The sequence below is a fragment of the Solanum tuberosum genome, unplaced genomic scaffold, assembly GCF_000226075.1.
Source record: "Solanum tuberosum cultivar DM 1-3 516 R44 unplaced genomic scaffold, SolTub_3.0 scf00130, whole genome shotgun sequence".
NCBI classification, from domain to species: Eukaryota; Viridiplantae; Streptophyta; class Magnoliopsida; order Solanales; family Solanaceae; genus Solanum; species Solanum tuberosum.
This window is the reverse complement of record NW_006239060.1, coordinates 1,451,280-1,467,045: the sequence shown is the minus strand read 5'-3', so window position 1 is coordinate 1,467,045 and position 15,766 is coordinate 1,451,280. Positions and strand designations below refer to the sequence as shown.

Here is a 15,766-nt window from a genome sequence, read left to right as displayed (position 1 = left end):
AAATTAGATGAATTCAATTTCACCAAAATAGACAAACTAAACCAAACGAATAACTCTCAAAAAGTACAAAATAGATATTTGTGATAAATCATATATAACCACGTAATAAAACACCATGCGAACTATTTTATACAATTACCTGATGAGTCCCATCGTCCGTTGTGTTGAATTAGAATTGAAAAATTATTGGTATTCATTTTTCGATAGTTGTTCTTATCAGAGAAGGGGAGTTTTGTTTTGGTAGGAAACCTCTATTGGAAGATAATATATAACAAATTTGAATAAATAAGGAAGGTAAAATAATTGGAGAAATTTATGGGAATAGTGATAAGCGTGGCTGATTTGGAAATCTTTTTTTTATTTATTTAAATTCTACTTTTGAAAAAAAAAAATTGCTATATGAATAAAAAAAAAAGTATTGCTATTTTGGTGTAAATACAATTCTTAAATAGTATACTAAAAAAATCGGCCCATTAAATTACACTAATAACGTAATTTTATTTTTTTAAAAAATGTTCTCATAATTATATTATAGAAAAAGAGAAGCTGTTCTCATAATTGAAAATTTGAAAAGAAACCGCATGTATTCATCCTGACAATTGTCTATACTATAGTAGACATTGGTGGGGCAATAAAGTGCCACAAATATTAAAAAAAAGAAAACAAGCAAGAAAAAAGTGGTAAAGACAAGAAATAATAATGGTAAAAAATGTATATTTACCAAGAAAACTACAGAAAGAAACAAAACAAAAAACATTAAGAAAATACTTACTACACATGAACAGGGCCGGACTCACGTGGGTTCAGGGTTCACCCGAACCCCCTCGACAAAGAATTACACTCTATGTATAAGGTAATTTTCTGTATTTATGTGGATATATATATTTTGAAAACTTATAGCCCAGCAGTAGGTTCCCTTGAAATTAAGCTTAACACCGAGGGTTCGAATTTCTGTGTACTTTTTATTTTATTTTATATAGTTTCAGTCCTGTTTTCACATTTGTTTTTAGTTTTTAATTTTATAATGCGAAAAGTGTGGTTTTAAACCCAAAAAATTCAAGGATCCGCCACTAAAACTATATACTACTACTTTCTTGAAATTTTGTTTTGTTGACTTATATACAAGTTTATATTTTTATTTTTCAAACCCCTGAACAAAAATCCTAGATCCGCCACTGATCTAGAAACAAATGTGGATTCAGGATATATACAATGAAGATACCACTAACTTTAGTATATGTATACGCCAATTATTCATAACAAAGTTGCAAAGAATATTGTCATCAAGGTTCGAACTCAGACCACCCAGTTGCATCAAGAGCCAAAGGGGGAACAACGATCAACTGCTCCAATCTAATAGATATGTTTGAGGTGACCTTTTAAAATATGTGGTAGTTCTTCAACGTATATATATAAAGTTTTTTTCAAGATTAACGGATGCATATATACCTTTTCCCGTCAAGAAATAATTGATTTGTTAATATATTATGTCGAACGTTGAGGTTTTTGTCCCATTCAGCATTTAAAATGTGAAATCAGAAGGAAAAAACAAAGTACAAAGGGGAAACAATTGTTGTGTCTCATTATTCTGTTTGAGAAATTGATAGATCTAAAGTTTCAAAAGGACAAATAGTACATGAATATTTTCAAATTCATCACTATAGTTTTATTCTTCTTTGATTAAATTTGGACTATAATCAAACACAAATTTATTCATATTCTTTCAATAATGCTTAAAAATAATGAAAACTCATTTAATATAATTATTAAAAAAAATATAGAACTATAAATCACAATTCCTTAGAATGGTTAGTAACTTTATTTAGACACTCATATAATAAATTGTTTTTATGAAGTATTTCAACATATAATAAAGAATTTTTATCAGACATTTTCGCTTCAAAATTTGAAAAGCTTTTACGTGTACATTATATGGATAAATTAATTTTTAAAAATATGGCATTTTCTATACAAATTAGCCTCAATAAATAAAACATCAAACATGTTCTAATTAGGAATGATGTGTTTTATGTAGTCAATTTATTTACCCCTGCAAAAGTTTTTTTTTTTAAAATTAAATAAAAAATACTAAAAGATCAGAACAAATATAAGTACTTTCTCCATTTCAATTTATTTATCTCATATGTGTATTTTTTCAAAATAATTTTTTAATTCAATTATTTACTAACATGCTTAAAATTACTTGATACATTTAACTTATTGTTAATTGAAATTACAAGATTTTTTTAAAAAAAATTCATGCTAAATCCAAACAGGATAAATAAATTCAAACAAAAATAGTATACGATAATTCGAGCATCTAAATCAAATTTTGCTATAACATAGTTTGAAAACCATGAAAATATCCATTGAAATGACAGAGAAAAAATATAGAGAAATGGGGAAAATAAGATGGGGGTTTCCAAGAGAGAAAAGTCTCTGTAGAAAAGAGCTTTGACTCTCTCTTCCAATGGTGAATTTAGTTTTCACACTTTCATGAACAACTTTCTTCTCATATTCAAATTCTTCTCGTAATTCCACAACTACCCTCCAATTCTTATCTCCAACAACAACAACAAAAAAGGTAACATTTTGCTTTTCTGCAGGTTTTTTTTTTCTACATTTCATTGCTGTTTAATCTTGGTTTTTAATGTTGTTTCTGTATGTTGGTATCTTTTTTTCTTCTTGTTTTTTGATTTTATATGTTGGGGTTTGAAAAAAGATTAGAAATTTATCAGAATCTCGAAATATGGGTTCATATTCTTGAAGATCTCTTAAAAATGCATGCTTTTTGTGTTTTTTTGTTTCAAGAAAGTTAGAATCTGAATGAATCTTTGAATATGACATTAGTGGGTTCATTGTTTAGCTCAAAGATTGATTTTTTATTGTTATGTTTTTTCAGTATTTGATATTTTGAAATTGTTATGGGAAATTGCTGTGGGACACCTGGTAATTCTTCTGAAAATAAGAAGAAGAACAAACCAAACCCTTTTGCTCTTGATTATGGTGCAACTCAAGCATCTGGAGGTGATGGAAACAAGCTTGTTGTGTTGAAAGATCCAACAAGACACAATATTCAAGAAAAATATGATCTTGGTTGTGAGCTAGGAAGAGGAGAATTTGGGGTTACATATTTATGTACTGATGTTGATACAGGGGACAAATATGCTTGCAAATCGATATCTAAGAAGAAACTTAGGACTGCTGTAGATATCGATGATGTTAGGAGAGAAGTTGAGATCATGAAGCATTTGCCTAAACATCCTAATATTGTGACCTTGAAGGACACTTATGAGGATGATAATGCAGTGCATATTGTGATGGAACTTTGTGAAGGGGGTGAGTTGTTTGATAGGATTGTTGCTAGGGGACACTATACGGAGAGAGCAGCTGCGGTTATTATGAAGACTATAGTAGAAGTTGTTCAGGTACAATTTTACTAATTGATGCTTGTCTTTGCTTTTCATGTATAATTGTAACTTGTTTGTTTATTTCATGTAATCTAGGGGTTGCTAATTTAGGATTATGTTAATGAAGTTTGAATTCGACAATGCCAACTGAAAGTATCAATTTAGACTAGAAAAGAATGTTGAGATTGAAGTTTCCTGTTTGTAAGCAGAATGAATGTTCTTGTCGAAGAATCTCTTTTAAGAATATCTTCCCCACTTCTTCAGTAAATTTTCCTACTTTGTTATGCCGATTACTGTCTCTTAGAAGGAAAACGGAAGCTGACTGGTGTTTTGTTTAGGGACGGGAGCCACTCCTTTTCTGAGTTTGCCTGCACTCTCTTGGTAGATAGGACACTCCCTTTCTTAGCTCAGGATCTACTTTGCTGTTTGTAAATGAGTGCTTCACGTTTTTATTTGATTCATTTCACACGTTGAGATCCTACAGCATTTAACTAGACTAGATTTTATCTTCCAATATCATTATACCTAGATGTCAAATATAGTAAAAAACTATGTTGCTCGAACTCTTCGAAAATGTCGACAGGTGCGTGTCGGATCCTCCAAAAGTAGTGCATTTTTGGACGATCCGACTCGGGTGCGGCAACAATTTTGGAGAGTCCGAGCAACTTAGGTAAAAAGTGTATTCATGCTCTAAATGTTGTTAGGTTTTTTATCTTTCTTATCTTGTCTTGTCAATTTTTCTTTCTTGGCAACTGTTTCATTGTCCTATATTTTTCTCATGCAAATACCTTTTAAATTATATACTTTCGTGCTAACCATTTAAATGAAACTTAAAGAAGCTAATAACACAGAGGATTTCAGTTTCACCATCCAAATGTCAACTATGAATCGCAGCTTGTGATAGTTTTAGACAGATAGCTTATTTGTATAGATGCAATTAGAATAATAGAAATGTAAAATAACTGTCAGTAACCTGTAAGATGCCGGTCTTTATATTCTATTTCCAGAGTGGGAGATCTATTGTAGCTTGCTTTCAGCATTAGTTGGTATAGCATGGGATTGTTGCTAACAGGGTTCAATTTTAAACTGTATTTGGTGACCATAATGACATGAGAGCTCAACTTACATAATTACATATTAGAGAGAGATATTCATTTTATGGTATAGGTTTAAGAAGTTCATGTTTCTACATTTAGTTGTTTAGAGTTGTTATAAGAATGGGGTGGTAACCGACGCAAACATGATGGCTAATTATCCCAAATTTATACAATTTAATGTTTGTGGTTGCTCATACATCTTTGGTCAATGTTCACTTTCCAGTTGCATTATGTTTCCTCAAGAAATGACTGCTCTTCTTTCAATTTTCAACTTACGGAGTTTCAATGACATTTCAGATGTGTCATATGCATGGAGTAATGCATCGTGATCTCAAACCTGAGAACTTTCTCTTTGGTAACAAGAAAGAAGCTGCTCCTCTGAAGGCTATTGACTTTGGATTATCAGTGTTCTTTAAACCTGGTAATGCAATTACTAATGGCACAGTGTGTTAGAACTTTTTTCATGCTAGAAAAGATTAATATTTGGAGTCATCTTTATTTTCTTTAACAGGGGAGCGGTTTAACGAGATAGTGGGAAGTCCTTATTACATGGCTCCAGAGGTCCTAAAACGCAATTATGGCCCGGAGGTTGACGTCTGGAGTGCTGGAGTTATCCTTTATATTCTTCTTTGTGGTGTTCCACCTTTCTGGGCAGGTCCGTTTCTTTATTTCCCTTCTTTATGTAACAAGTAATATGCCTCGGTTCACCGCAAAGAACAAAGTAATTAACCTTGATGTATACTATGCATTTCTTAGAACTTGGTGATTAATTAATGAGTGTCAAAATAAAATGGAATTTGAAACATATTGATGCATTGTTAACATCGTAGATGACTAGGTGAGGGTGGCTGCAAGAGTGAATCCCACCTCTTCCTGGACTAATCTAAATCAAAGTTCCTTTTTTCCTTTTGGCCTGTGATAGTCAGTACTTTGTGCTTCCATTAATTTACTCACAGTTTTCTCAGTAATTGCCTAAAATTCTACTGAATATGTGCAGAGACTGAACAAGGAGTAGCCCAAGCAATAATTCGCTCTGTGGTTGATTTCAAGAGAGATCCATGGCCTAAGGTTTCTGATAATGCAAAGGATCTTGTAAAGAAGATGCTTGATCCAGATCCAACTCGACGGCTCACAGCTCAGCAGGTTCTTGGTAATGTTTGTTAACTGTTGAGATGCTATACTTTCATTTGCTTGTTGTTTATTCTCTCTCAGTTTCATAAGTTCAATTTAGTGACTTTTTTTGGGCTTTCGTGCATATACATGAATGCAGAGCATACCTGGTTACAAAATATAAAGAAAGCACCAAATGTTTCATTGGGTGAGACTGTGAAAGCAAGGCTTAAACAATTTTCAGTAATGAACAAGCTCAAGAAAAGAGCTCTAACGGTAAAATATTCCCTTTTCATCTGCAGTTCTATACATATCGTTAGCATTCTGCACCTTCTCAGAAGGATATCTTCATATGCGTAATTCTTAAACCCGAAAATAACGACAAAAGATTTTCTGCATTCTCACAAAAGTTTCTGGTGTTATATTCTCTCTTCATTGCTTGCACAGATTATGGCCGAGTTTTTATCAGCGGAAGAAGTGGCTGGAATGAAGGAAGCATTTGACATGATGGATACAGGAAAGAAAGGCAAGATTAACCTTGGAGAACTTAGAAATGGTCTGCAAAAGCTGGGCCATCAGATCCCTGATGCTGATCTTCAGATTCTTATGGAAGCTGTAAGCATTCTCATGCACTTCATTTTGCTTGATTGGATTTTCTTTCAACTTTACGAGGACTAAATATATATTTATAAGTCAAGCCGTTAATATTATTATAATCGTTCCCATTTTTATCTTCTGCTTCACTTTTACAGGCTGATGTTGATAGAGATGGAAGCTTAAATTATGGGGAGTTTGTCGCTGTATCTGTTCATCTTAGAAAGATGGCAAATGATGAGCACCTGCACAAAGCATTTTCAGTTTTCGACAGAGATCAGAGTGGTTACATAGAAATCGAGGAGCTGCGCAGTGCCTTGAGTGATGAGGATGGTGGCAACAGTGAGGAAGTCATCAATGCCATTATGCATGATGTTGACACTGACAAGGTCAGTATTTTTGTGTATCCATTCATGTATATCTACCGGATTTCATACTTAGTGCATAGACGTCTCTTACAAATGTCTCTTTAATTGCTTGTGGAACCATAACTACCCCCCTCATCTGGTTCTGGAGTTCCAACTACACGTAAACTTTGTTGAAGACATATTATCCCCTTGTACTTGTAAATTATGTATCTTCTATCATCCTGAGAGGTATGTATGATATGCCAAATGTGAACATTAGGGTGTATGCATGTGCTGCTCATGTCATTTACCCCTTTTTCCTTTTTCACTTCTTTTCCGTCTCCCCAACATGTTAATGTCCTCTGGCTAAATCTGGAAAAAGATGGAGGGAGAGCTTCACATTGGAAAAGTCCGGATTCAACCTAGTTTTAGTTTTCTGGCAACTTAAACAGCTCAATCAGTACAAAAAATCAAATGTTCCTATCAAACAACTCAAATTAGTAGAAAAGGAAAAGAAGGGTCATAGGTAAGGGAAGAAGAAAAAGGAAGAGAAAGACCCTTCGGGGTGGCCCAGTGGTTTGGGCTTGGGACTTCCATGTTGGAGGTCACAAGTTCGAAACCCCTTGCCAATGAAAGCAAGGGGTTTGCCTTCTGGGTTGAGCTCGTCACACCTGGCTTGTCTAGTGTGGGTTACCTCTCCTGTGTAGTTTGCGAGCTATAACAATGGGGGTTTTACCCTGTGCGCACTAAAAGGGTAGCGGCTGCGGGTTTCCCTTTGTCTTTGTCATTAAAAAAAAGAAAAAGGAAGAGAAAGATTAAGAAAGCATTAAAAAAAAGAGTAGGATGGTATATATAATAGAAGAAATGCTACAAAAAATAAATTTTTGATTCTTTTCACCTCAGGCGCTTTAAGAGAGTAAATACTGCACGTCACGTGGTGTCTCAATGTTGTAGTAGATACATTTTGGACAAGAATGAGGAGTAATAGGCCTCCCGCAAAGTTTAAGCGTGTAGTGGGATTGGGGGACTAATTGAGGAGAGTATTTATATATTTTCCTTTCTAAATTGTATTTTCTTTTCCATTCACTGCTCTTCTGTTCAACTTTATCATTCATTTCGACTTAATGTCGTTCATTTTGAGCTTTTAGTTTGTTACCACAGCATCAAAGTTCATCAGTTACATTGTCTATAACCATGCAGGATGGTCGCATTAGTTACGAGGAATTTGCTGTGATGATGAAGGCTGGTACGGATTGGAGAAAAGCATCGAGACAGTATTCTCGTGAACGATTCAACAGTCTCAGCTTAAAATTGATGAGAGATGGCTCGATACAAGTCGGAAAGGAGGAAGGTAGATGATCAAATGCAGAAGAAAAAGAAATGTCAAAAGAGGAAAAAAGAAACTCTTCTCTTTGCTGTGCACTTCAATTTTTTTGGCTTCCTCCCCTTTGAGCTCTATAGGATTGAGGTGTGAGGTCGGCAACCTGTTACATCCTAGGCATCTAACAAAGAATTTCTGAGGTCTTTTACCTTGTTGTAAAATGTAATTACATGTATTGGTTATAAGCTCATTCTTATTATAAATTTTTTTAAGGCTCATACAAATCATTGTAACTCTCCTAAGATTGAAACTTAGATGTCAGTAATGTATTGATCCGGTCGGTCATTTTGGGAAAGCTTCTTGAATTTACCATTTTGCCCTTCCTGTTATCAACCCCGAGAATTTTATGTTTAATTTTTGAAAGTTGGTTTCAAACTTTGAGATTTAAGTTGAGAATTTGGTAAGATTTGTGTTTGAAAGGCTAACTTTGTTTAAAAGAGGTTTTCGGTGTCTTTTGAAGTTTCGACTGTCGGAATGGAATTCTGTCGATTCCATTAATCTCGGAATGTGGAATATGGTTTGAGAATTGTCGGTTTTAGATTTGGAGTTCTTTTGAGGATTTGAGGTCCTAAGTTATGAAACTGTGGAAATTTAGCCTTTGGTAAACGTTTGGGGTTTAGATGGTCAGATCAGAATTTCGAGAGTTTTGTTGGATTCGGGGGATGATTTTAGGCTTAGGTAAGGTGTTGGTTGATTTTTGAGAGGTATCAAGCTTGTTTTAGCCTTTTTAGGTGTTAAGTTAGTTTCTTGTGGTTTTCACGGATGTTGGGTCAAGGAGGCCTCAGATTCGTGTTTTGATTGTTCCATTGAGTCCGGAACGTTGGATGTAATTGATTTGCATATACGGGGTTCTGAACGAATCCTGAGAGTCTTTTTGATATTTTGAGAGATTGCTGGTTTTACTAATGTTTTGGTGCACCTCGCGACAACGAGGGATGGCTCGCTTTCGCGAAGGGTCAATTCCAGTCGACCTTCGCATCTGCGAAGGACCTCTTCTTTCGTGACCTTGGCGTTGGCGAAGGTCTGGTTCGCGATCACGATGTCCCTCACTTTTGCGGGGTTCGCTTAAGCGAACCCATGGTCGCAAAAGCGACATCAGGGGGGGGGGGGATATTTGACTTGCCATTTTCGGGGTTTAAGCCCTATTTTCTATTTTAAGCTCAGGAAATCCCTGGAGGCGATTTGTGAAAGATTTTCTTGTGTTAAATCATTTGGGTAAGCTTTTATGACCCTAAAACTTCTTCTCCCTTTGATTACTGAGGAATTTTCGCAAATTGCCACTATAATAAAGTTAATTATGCTCATAAGTATGCATATTTACGGGTTGTAGCTACACTTTAAGATGTTCCGTTTATATAATTCGCGGTTAAGTTTGTATAATTGCACTATTTTTGTATAAACTCGAAACAATGAATTTATACAAACACAAACACCCCAACTTTAAACAATTATACAAATTATATTATGCAAAAGTTATGCAAATTATATTATACAAAAGTTATACAAACGTGCGAATTATACAAACTCGAAACCCTAGCCAACGTAATTATCATTGAATGTTGGTCGCGAGTGGTAATTAACTAAAATTGTAGCTATGATGATTAATTAACTAGTATATGTTTGCTTAACCATGTAATTTTCCCTTGATTATTTATGAATTATAACATCAAAATTTGGATTTTGATTGGTAAATGATAGGGTTTTTCAAGAACTCAAGTTCTTAACTAAAATGGAGATTGTAAACTAATTTTAAGTCCTTTTTTGAATTGATTTTCACCAATGAGTTCCTAAGGCCTTGAGTAATATTTTCAAGTATTAAATTTCAGATTCAAACCTTATTTTCAGAGTTGGGTTTTGAGTTGATTGACCCATTTTTCAAAGAAATTAATGTGAGTATTGTTGTTTTCGGAAATTTATTGTCAAAAGTTGATTGCTTTTTATTGTGTAGCTTTAGAAATTGATCGGAAGGGGAAGACTCAATTTTTGAAGTGATTAATTGATTGATTTAAGGCAAGTGATCTCCTAAATCTTGTATTCTAGTAGAATTCGTGTATTCCCTTCGTTGTTTGTGTGTTGGGAGTAATGGGGATGAGGTGAATGATTAATTGTCCACTTGCTAAATCTTATTGAATAAAAAGTGATTGAAATGAAAAGTCTATGCGATGATCATGATGATGTAATTGCCTTGTTGTGACCCTTATTGATTGATTGATGAAATGCTTGATAGCATGAATGTAGTCTTGAATTGCATGAATTGTTGTCTCTTCCAGGTTTTAGTTTTGAGAAAGAGTTTTAAACATGATTTGGGTAAAAGTATAAGGGAACTAAGTATTCTCAAATGTATCACTTTTTAAATTGAGAAAAGAGAAATTCTAATTTCTAAATTAGTTTGTGAGTTCAGAGATATTTCAAAGCAGTTACCTCTTTTAAGAGGATATTTTGAGCAATTATCTCCAATTGAGAAAGAGTATGTTTTATACATTTGAGCATGAGTATATATTTATTGGGAGTAGTATTGAGCACCGCAATGAGGATGAGTTCAGACAACTCACATTCCTCATAAATTATGTAGCCAACATGGGTAAAAGATCGTAATTTTTAGACAACTCCTTATTGCTTTCGAGCAGAGCTTTAGTGGATCCACTTAATTGAGATGTTCCATATTCAGGCAATGTATAGATAGGACAATTTTGGCAGCGTGGGTGAAACGTCGTATCATCACGTTGCTTATAGTGATGGTTGTTGGTTAGAAAATCTCTTAAATAGAGTTATATGTGTATTTTTATCATATCATCAGTCATTTCGCTTCGGCTATATCACATACTCGCACATTCAATGTACTGATGTCATTCAACCTGCATCTTTTTATGATGTAGATACATGTGTTTAGGATCATCAACGGGTGCTTCGTTGAGATCACTTTGCACTTCCCATTTGAGAGTTTTGGTGAGTCCTCCTTGCATTCTGGAGGGCCCTGTTTTTCATTTCAGTATTTACTTTGGGGAGTCGAGGGTCTTGTCCATACGTCCATGTTGAACTTAGAGACTTCATAGATTGCTAGAGTTAAGTTGTTTTCATAAATTCTCTTTTTAAAGTGTTTTGCGAATATTATATTTTGCTTAAATGAATATTTGAGACAGTTGAGTTATATTTTTCTCTTTAGAGCTTTTAATTTGCTTGAGTGAAATCTTCCACTAAGTAGTCAGCCAGACCGAAGGTTCACTTGGGAGCTAGCAATGGTTCGCAAGTGCCGGTCATGTCCAGGGTGTAGACTCGGGGCGTGACAATTCTCACCAGGCGTGTAGCATTTCAGTCAAATAGAAATTCTTTTTCTAGGCACAAGACAATAGACTAGATCACTTTATAACCAACTAACAGCAATTACTTCAGCTATAATGTTTTTAGTGTCCCCAAGCCTAATGCCTTTTATTCCCACCACATCACCATATAACATTCCCATCACAAGCAATAAGATATTTATAGGCTCTTTAGAAAATTAACAATCTGCGCTACAGGTATCAAGTGATGTCCGAACTAACTTGACTAGGACTATTTGATCGAATACTTATTACCTTCCTAGCTAGCTTCGAATTCATAGAAACCACTAGAATCTGCCATTACAAGTTAAGATGGAAAGAGAACACTAGAGTTAATAGTTATACAGCTAACGGCACAAGGCAAACTTTAGATTTAAACCTATGTTGTGTCCATTTATTGAGATCAACTACTTTTACCTCATCATCATTATTGTTCACACTTTTGAGACTCAGTGTACTCACATATATTCCCTATTGGACAAACGTCTTCATTTCAGGGCATTCATGAATCCACACGAAATTCAAGAGCACGCTTGGCGAGAAACAAATCTGCCATCTTTGGCCGCCTTTGAAGCTTTAGCTCTTCCACAATTTGACACATACAATATTTCAAGTTTGCTGAAGTTGGCAGTTGGAAGTTGAGAACATAGAGCAGTTATTCTGTTAGCCCCAACGACGATTAGCTCTTCCATGTCATATGATAAAGCAAACACACAAAATGACAAGAAAATATATCGTTGATCCTTACATATGCAAAAAAAAAAGAAAAGATAAAGATTGTTTGAGTTCTACAGAGGCCAATCACGATAGATCAATAAAAACTATCAAACATCTTTTCCAATTACATTCTATCTTCACATATAAAAGTGCCAAATTTCTCCAGAAGTGCATTAATGTATATTAGGAATGTAATCTAGCCAGTTGTAAGTTCTAACAACTCTTATTTTCTAACATAATTTCAGCTCGAAATCATCAAGTTCTAGAAGTTCATTAAACCACTCATCCCACCTGTTTAAGGAATCATCATTTGAACTCGGTGAAGCTACAAAAGGAACTTCAGATGGCTGATGTATGACTGCTCCTTGAAATAATTCATTGAAATTTGCAGACAAGTCCCCTGAATCCAACACATTGGAATGACGTTCCTCGTTGAAGTTCATTGTAGTAGCTGGCTGAACATTTGAAGCTTGTTGTGTTTGCGATTGATAGTTCTGCATAAGGTCAGGAAAATGAAAAAAATTCAACAAAACTTCGAATCATAAATTAGGATATCTCATCTACTTTTTTCATACTTGGATACCTTTAGATGGCAGGTGAGCTGTTCCATAGTCAAGTCCGGCACACACATCCTCTCCATAACATCTTTAGGATGGGCTAAATCGACATGGTAAGACAAATAATGAGAATTCAATAGTAAAATTGTGAACATACAGAAAATGTCTACTTAAGATTATCCTTAACCAACGTTCTTTTTTTTTCTACTTATCTCTGTTCGGATAAAAACTAAGTCTTTAAATACTTACCTTTTTCTCCTAACTCGTGCACAGCCTCGTCTAATTTCTTATCAAGATCTAGTGTCCATTGCAAGTGTCGTCTTTTCTTTTGTGGTCTTTCTGTAGTTATTTTCGAAAGCAAAGAATGATTTTCCTCTATTTCTAAAGTACCGCTACTTTTAACTTGTGCCTCCTCATTAGTACTTCTCGCTCTCTTAGACCTTTTTGCCTCGGCCTTTTCTATTAAAGAACCTACTACTTGATCTTGACAAGTCTCAGAGCAATTCGCTATACTTTTTCCCTTTCTGTCTTGCACTTTCTTAGGACAAGATGTATTGTCCATAACATAAACTTGATTAGCCTTGTAGTGTTGTGATATTTCATTTGCCTTGTTATTGTAGTTCTTCACATGCTTCCATACATCCTTGAGTTTCATTGATGAAATGGACGATTTTCGAAAAATTAAGCATGCCCCTTGTGTTGTTGCTTCTTTTACCATTTCTATCGTCACCTCTGGAGACATCACTAAACCAAAAATGAAAAATCAGAACAAAACATTAAATGAGGTATCCAGAATTATCGAGAGAAGTTAGGGGTGTGTTTGGTACGAAGGAAAATGTTTTCCATGAAAAATATTTTCTTGGAAAACAAGTAGATTTTGACTTATTTTCTCATGTTTGGTTGGTGAGTGAGTAGAAAATATTTTTCAGAAAAGATTATAGTGTTTTATTTATGAATGAAAAATATTTTTGAGAAATATCTTTTATTTTTACTGAGTAGAAAATAATTTTTGAAATTGAAAATAATTTTTAAAAACAAACTCAATTATTTTTTATGGAGGGGGGGGGGTGGGTGTCGAGGACCGGGTGAAAAAATAAAATTTTGAAGTTGAAAATACTTTTTAAAAACAAACTTAAAGTTTTTTGGGGGTGGGGGTAAATGTTTTGAAAAATGTTTTCCTAAAGTTTTGAAGGGAAGTCATTTTTCTTAAATTTGAGGAAAATGAGTTGATTTGGACAATTTTTTCCAAAACATTTAACCCAATCAAAAATGAGAAAATTGAAAAACATTTTTCGGAAAATGTTTTCCTTTATACCAAACACACCCTAGATGTTCATAAATATATACACCACGTTTGTAAGGAACATATATAAATATAGAATTTGACCAAAAAAAACATATAGAGAAACTACAGGTAACATTAGTGTGTTTAGAAGTCGATTTTTTTGACATTATTATTAAAGTAGATAAAGTTCAGTAATGATGTGTGATATTAACACGTTTAAATACACTTTTGAATTATTGAATAGTACACACTAATTAAGCCACATAAAATAATTAAGATTTTGATAAAATGATCTTACAAATGATAGGTTTGTCTTTGATGAGTTGAGCGGACTTGATGAACTCAAGGTAGTTCATTTCAGGCATGTTAACATCCACCATGACCAAGTCAAATTGGTCGATCTGTTCCCGGAGAATAGATAGAGCTATAGTTGCTTGTTCGATTGCAGTTACTATATAAACAAAAATCAAACTCAGAAAATATCACAAAAAAGTTTTATATATTGAGAGATATTTTCATAATAATTAGTAGTATACCTTTACTTTCCTTTATGTTATTATACGGATAAAGGTAGTATGACCTGACTAATAATATTACATTAGAAGTATATATACATGAATATTTGATTGATACTAAGAGACTAAATCATTCAAGTCTTTGATAAGTTAATTAATTTAATCTTGTTGCCAAAGAGTTCAATTGATTCTTTTCCATTTAAAATACATCTCAGTTAGTATGTTGATAAATTTGACGATTAAGTGAATGTATTTTCATAAGATTGAATATATCGATAACCTTTTACACTTGATAATAAATTTTCTTTAGATATTTAAACTACAACATGCTCTGATTGAGCATTTAAACAAATGATAAAGTGTTTATGTTAGACAGTTCAAATTAAATATTTAGAAAAAACTTATGTTCTCAAACGTCCATTAGGTAGATAATTTAACTATGTCACATCCATTTGTTATGTTCTGGAGAATCATAAATGACAAATTTCAACCACAATTTATTGAAACAACAACAAATACAACAAATTCATTCAACACTAGTGTAATTTATTCATCTATACCTACGCTAAGTCATACATGATTGAAACACATGTTAAAATTAACTAAAAATTTTAGGCATGTGCATCAAATATCTTTTTGCCAATAAAATAAACTTGTTTTCTTCTTCAAATTTCAACCTGAAATTACTCCAAATAAATTTAGATTCAAATTTTATGTTTCATTTATGAAAAAGAAAACAAACCTCAATCATCAATTTTACGGAAATTCACTTCTTTCAATATAAAATATAAGTACAAATTTTATGTGGAAGATCCAACAAAAATTAGGGGGAAAAAGCTCCAACACATAGCAGAGAAAACTAACAGAGATATAATATTGTCATACCTTTAAAAGAATGTTCTTCAAGAATTGTTGTTATATTTGATAAAGAAGTTGTATCATGATCAACCAAGAGAATTCTGAGGCCAATGTAAGCTGAAGGAACATTTACATTACCAGTTATCTCACAATCCATCTTTTAGCCTATGAAGTTTATGAGAGAAAAAAAAAATAGAATTTTGAATTTTTGTTCTCTTTCTGTGGTTTCTTTTCTTTTTTTTCCTACCACCTTATACTAAATGAAGGATAAAATTTGGACAATTAGTTAATGGAGATGGCAAATATCAGATTTAAAAAATCTACTTTTATAGAAAGTCAATAACCAGTGTAGTCAATATCTTAGGGAGGTGTAATTAAGCACGATGTTGATAATCTACCAATTTGTGTTCAAAATCATTTAATCTTGATCTTGTTTAATTTACGCGATACATATGATATCAATTACTCCCTCCATTTCAATTTGTTTTTTAGTCCATTCAAAAAAGTTCATCTTTTTCCTTATAAAGTTGTTAGATAAATTTATAGTCACCACACACAAAGGTGTAAAGAAGAGAATC

General features: G+C 33.5%; 2 protein-coding genes across 3 annotated transcripts; one reads left to right on the top strand and one right to left on the bottom strand.

Annotated features, from left to right (window-relative positions):
* Positions 1-2,360: 2,360 nt before the first annotated feature.
* Positions 2,361-8,266, top strand: LOC102602736 (calcium-dependent protein kinase 7-like). 2 transcript variants are annotated; one of them, XM_015310592.1, is made up of 9 exons: positions 2,361-2,584; positions 2,903-3,428; positions 4,805-4,928; positions 5,019-5,162; positions 5,505-5,657; positions 5,778-5,893; positions 6,065-6,232; positions 6,370-6,600; positions 7,759-8,266. In XM_015310592.1, exons 2-9 carry the CDS (start codon positions 2,925-2,927, stop codon positions 7,915-7,917), a joined length of 1,599 nt encoding a protein of 532 aa, XP_015166078.1. In that variant the 5' UTR covers positions 2,361-2,584; positions 2,903-2,924; the 3' UTR covers positions 7,918-8,266. The 2 variants fall into 2 exon arrangements, with proteins under 2 accessions (XP_015166078.1, XP_006351684.1); XM_006351622.2 differs by having other exon boundaries at positions 2,361-2,606.
* A 3,492-nt stretch (positions 8,267-11,758) lies between these two features.
* LOC107061394 (two-component response regulator ARR14-like) lies at positions 11,759-15,345 on the bottom strand. Its single transcript, XM_015310568.1, has 6 exons — positions 15,216-15,345; positions 14,114-14,266; positions 12,780-13,274; positions 12,557-12,630; positions 12,209-12,467; positions 11,759-11,874 (listed from the first exon to the last, which is right to left on the bottom strand). Exons 1-6 carry the CDS (start codon positions 15,343-15,345, stop codon positions 11,759-11,761), a joined length of 1,227 nt encoding a protein of 408 aa, XP_015166054.1.
* Positions 15,346-15,766: the final 421 nt, after the last annotated feature.

Bases quoted from the DNA above. Each gene is read 5' to 3' on its own strand.
- LOC102602736 (XM_015310592.1), top strand. From the start codon at position 2,925: ATGGGAAATTGCTGTGGGACACCTGGTAATTCTTCTGAAAATAAGAAG. The intron at 4,929-5,018 runs GTAATGCAATTA...TTTCTTTAACAG, and splicing joins ATCAGTGTTCTTTAAACCTG to GGGAGCGGTTTAACGAGATA. The intron at 5,894-6,064 runs GTAAAATATTCC...TTGCTTGCACAG, and splicing joins TCAAGAAAAGAGCTCTAACG to ATTATGGCCGAGTTTTTATC.
- LOC107061394 (XM_015310568.1), bottom strand. From the start codon at position 15,345: ATGGATTGTGAGATAACTGGTAATGTAAATGTTCCTTCAGCTTACATT. The intron at 13,275-14,113 runs GTAAGATCATTT...TTTTTGGTTTAG, and splicing joins CAAAGACAAACCTATCATTT to TGATGTCTCCAGAGGTGACG. The intron at 11,875-12,208 runs GTTAGAAAATAA...TGCCAACTTCAG, and splicing joins TGATTTCGAGCTGAAATTAT to CAAACTTGAAATATTGTATG.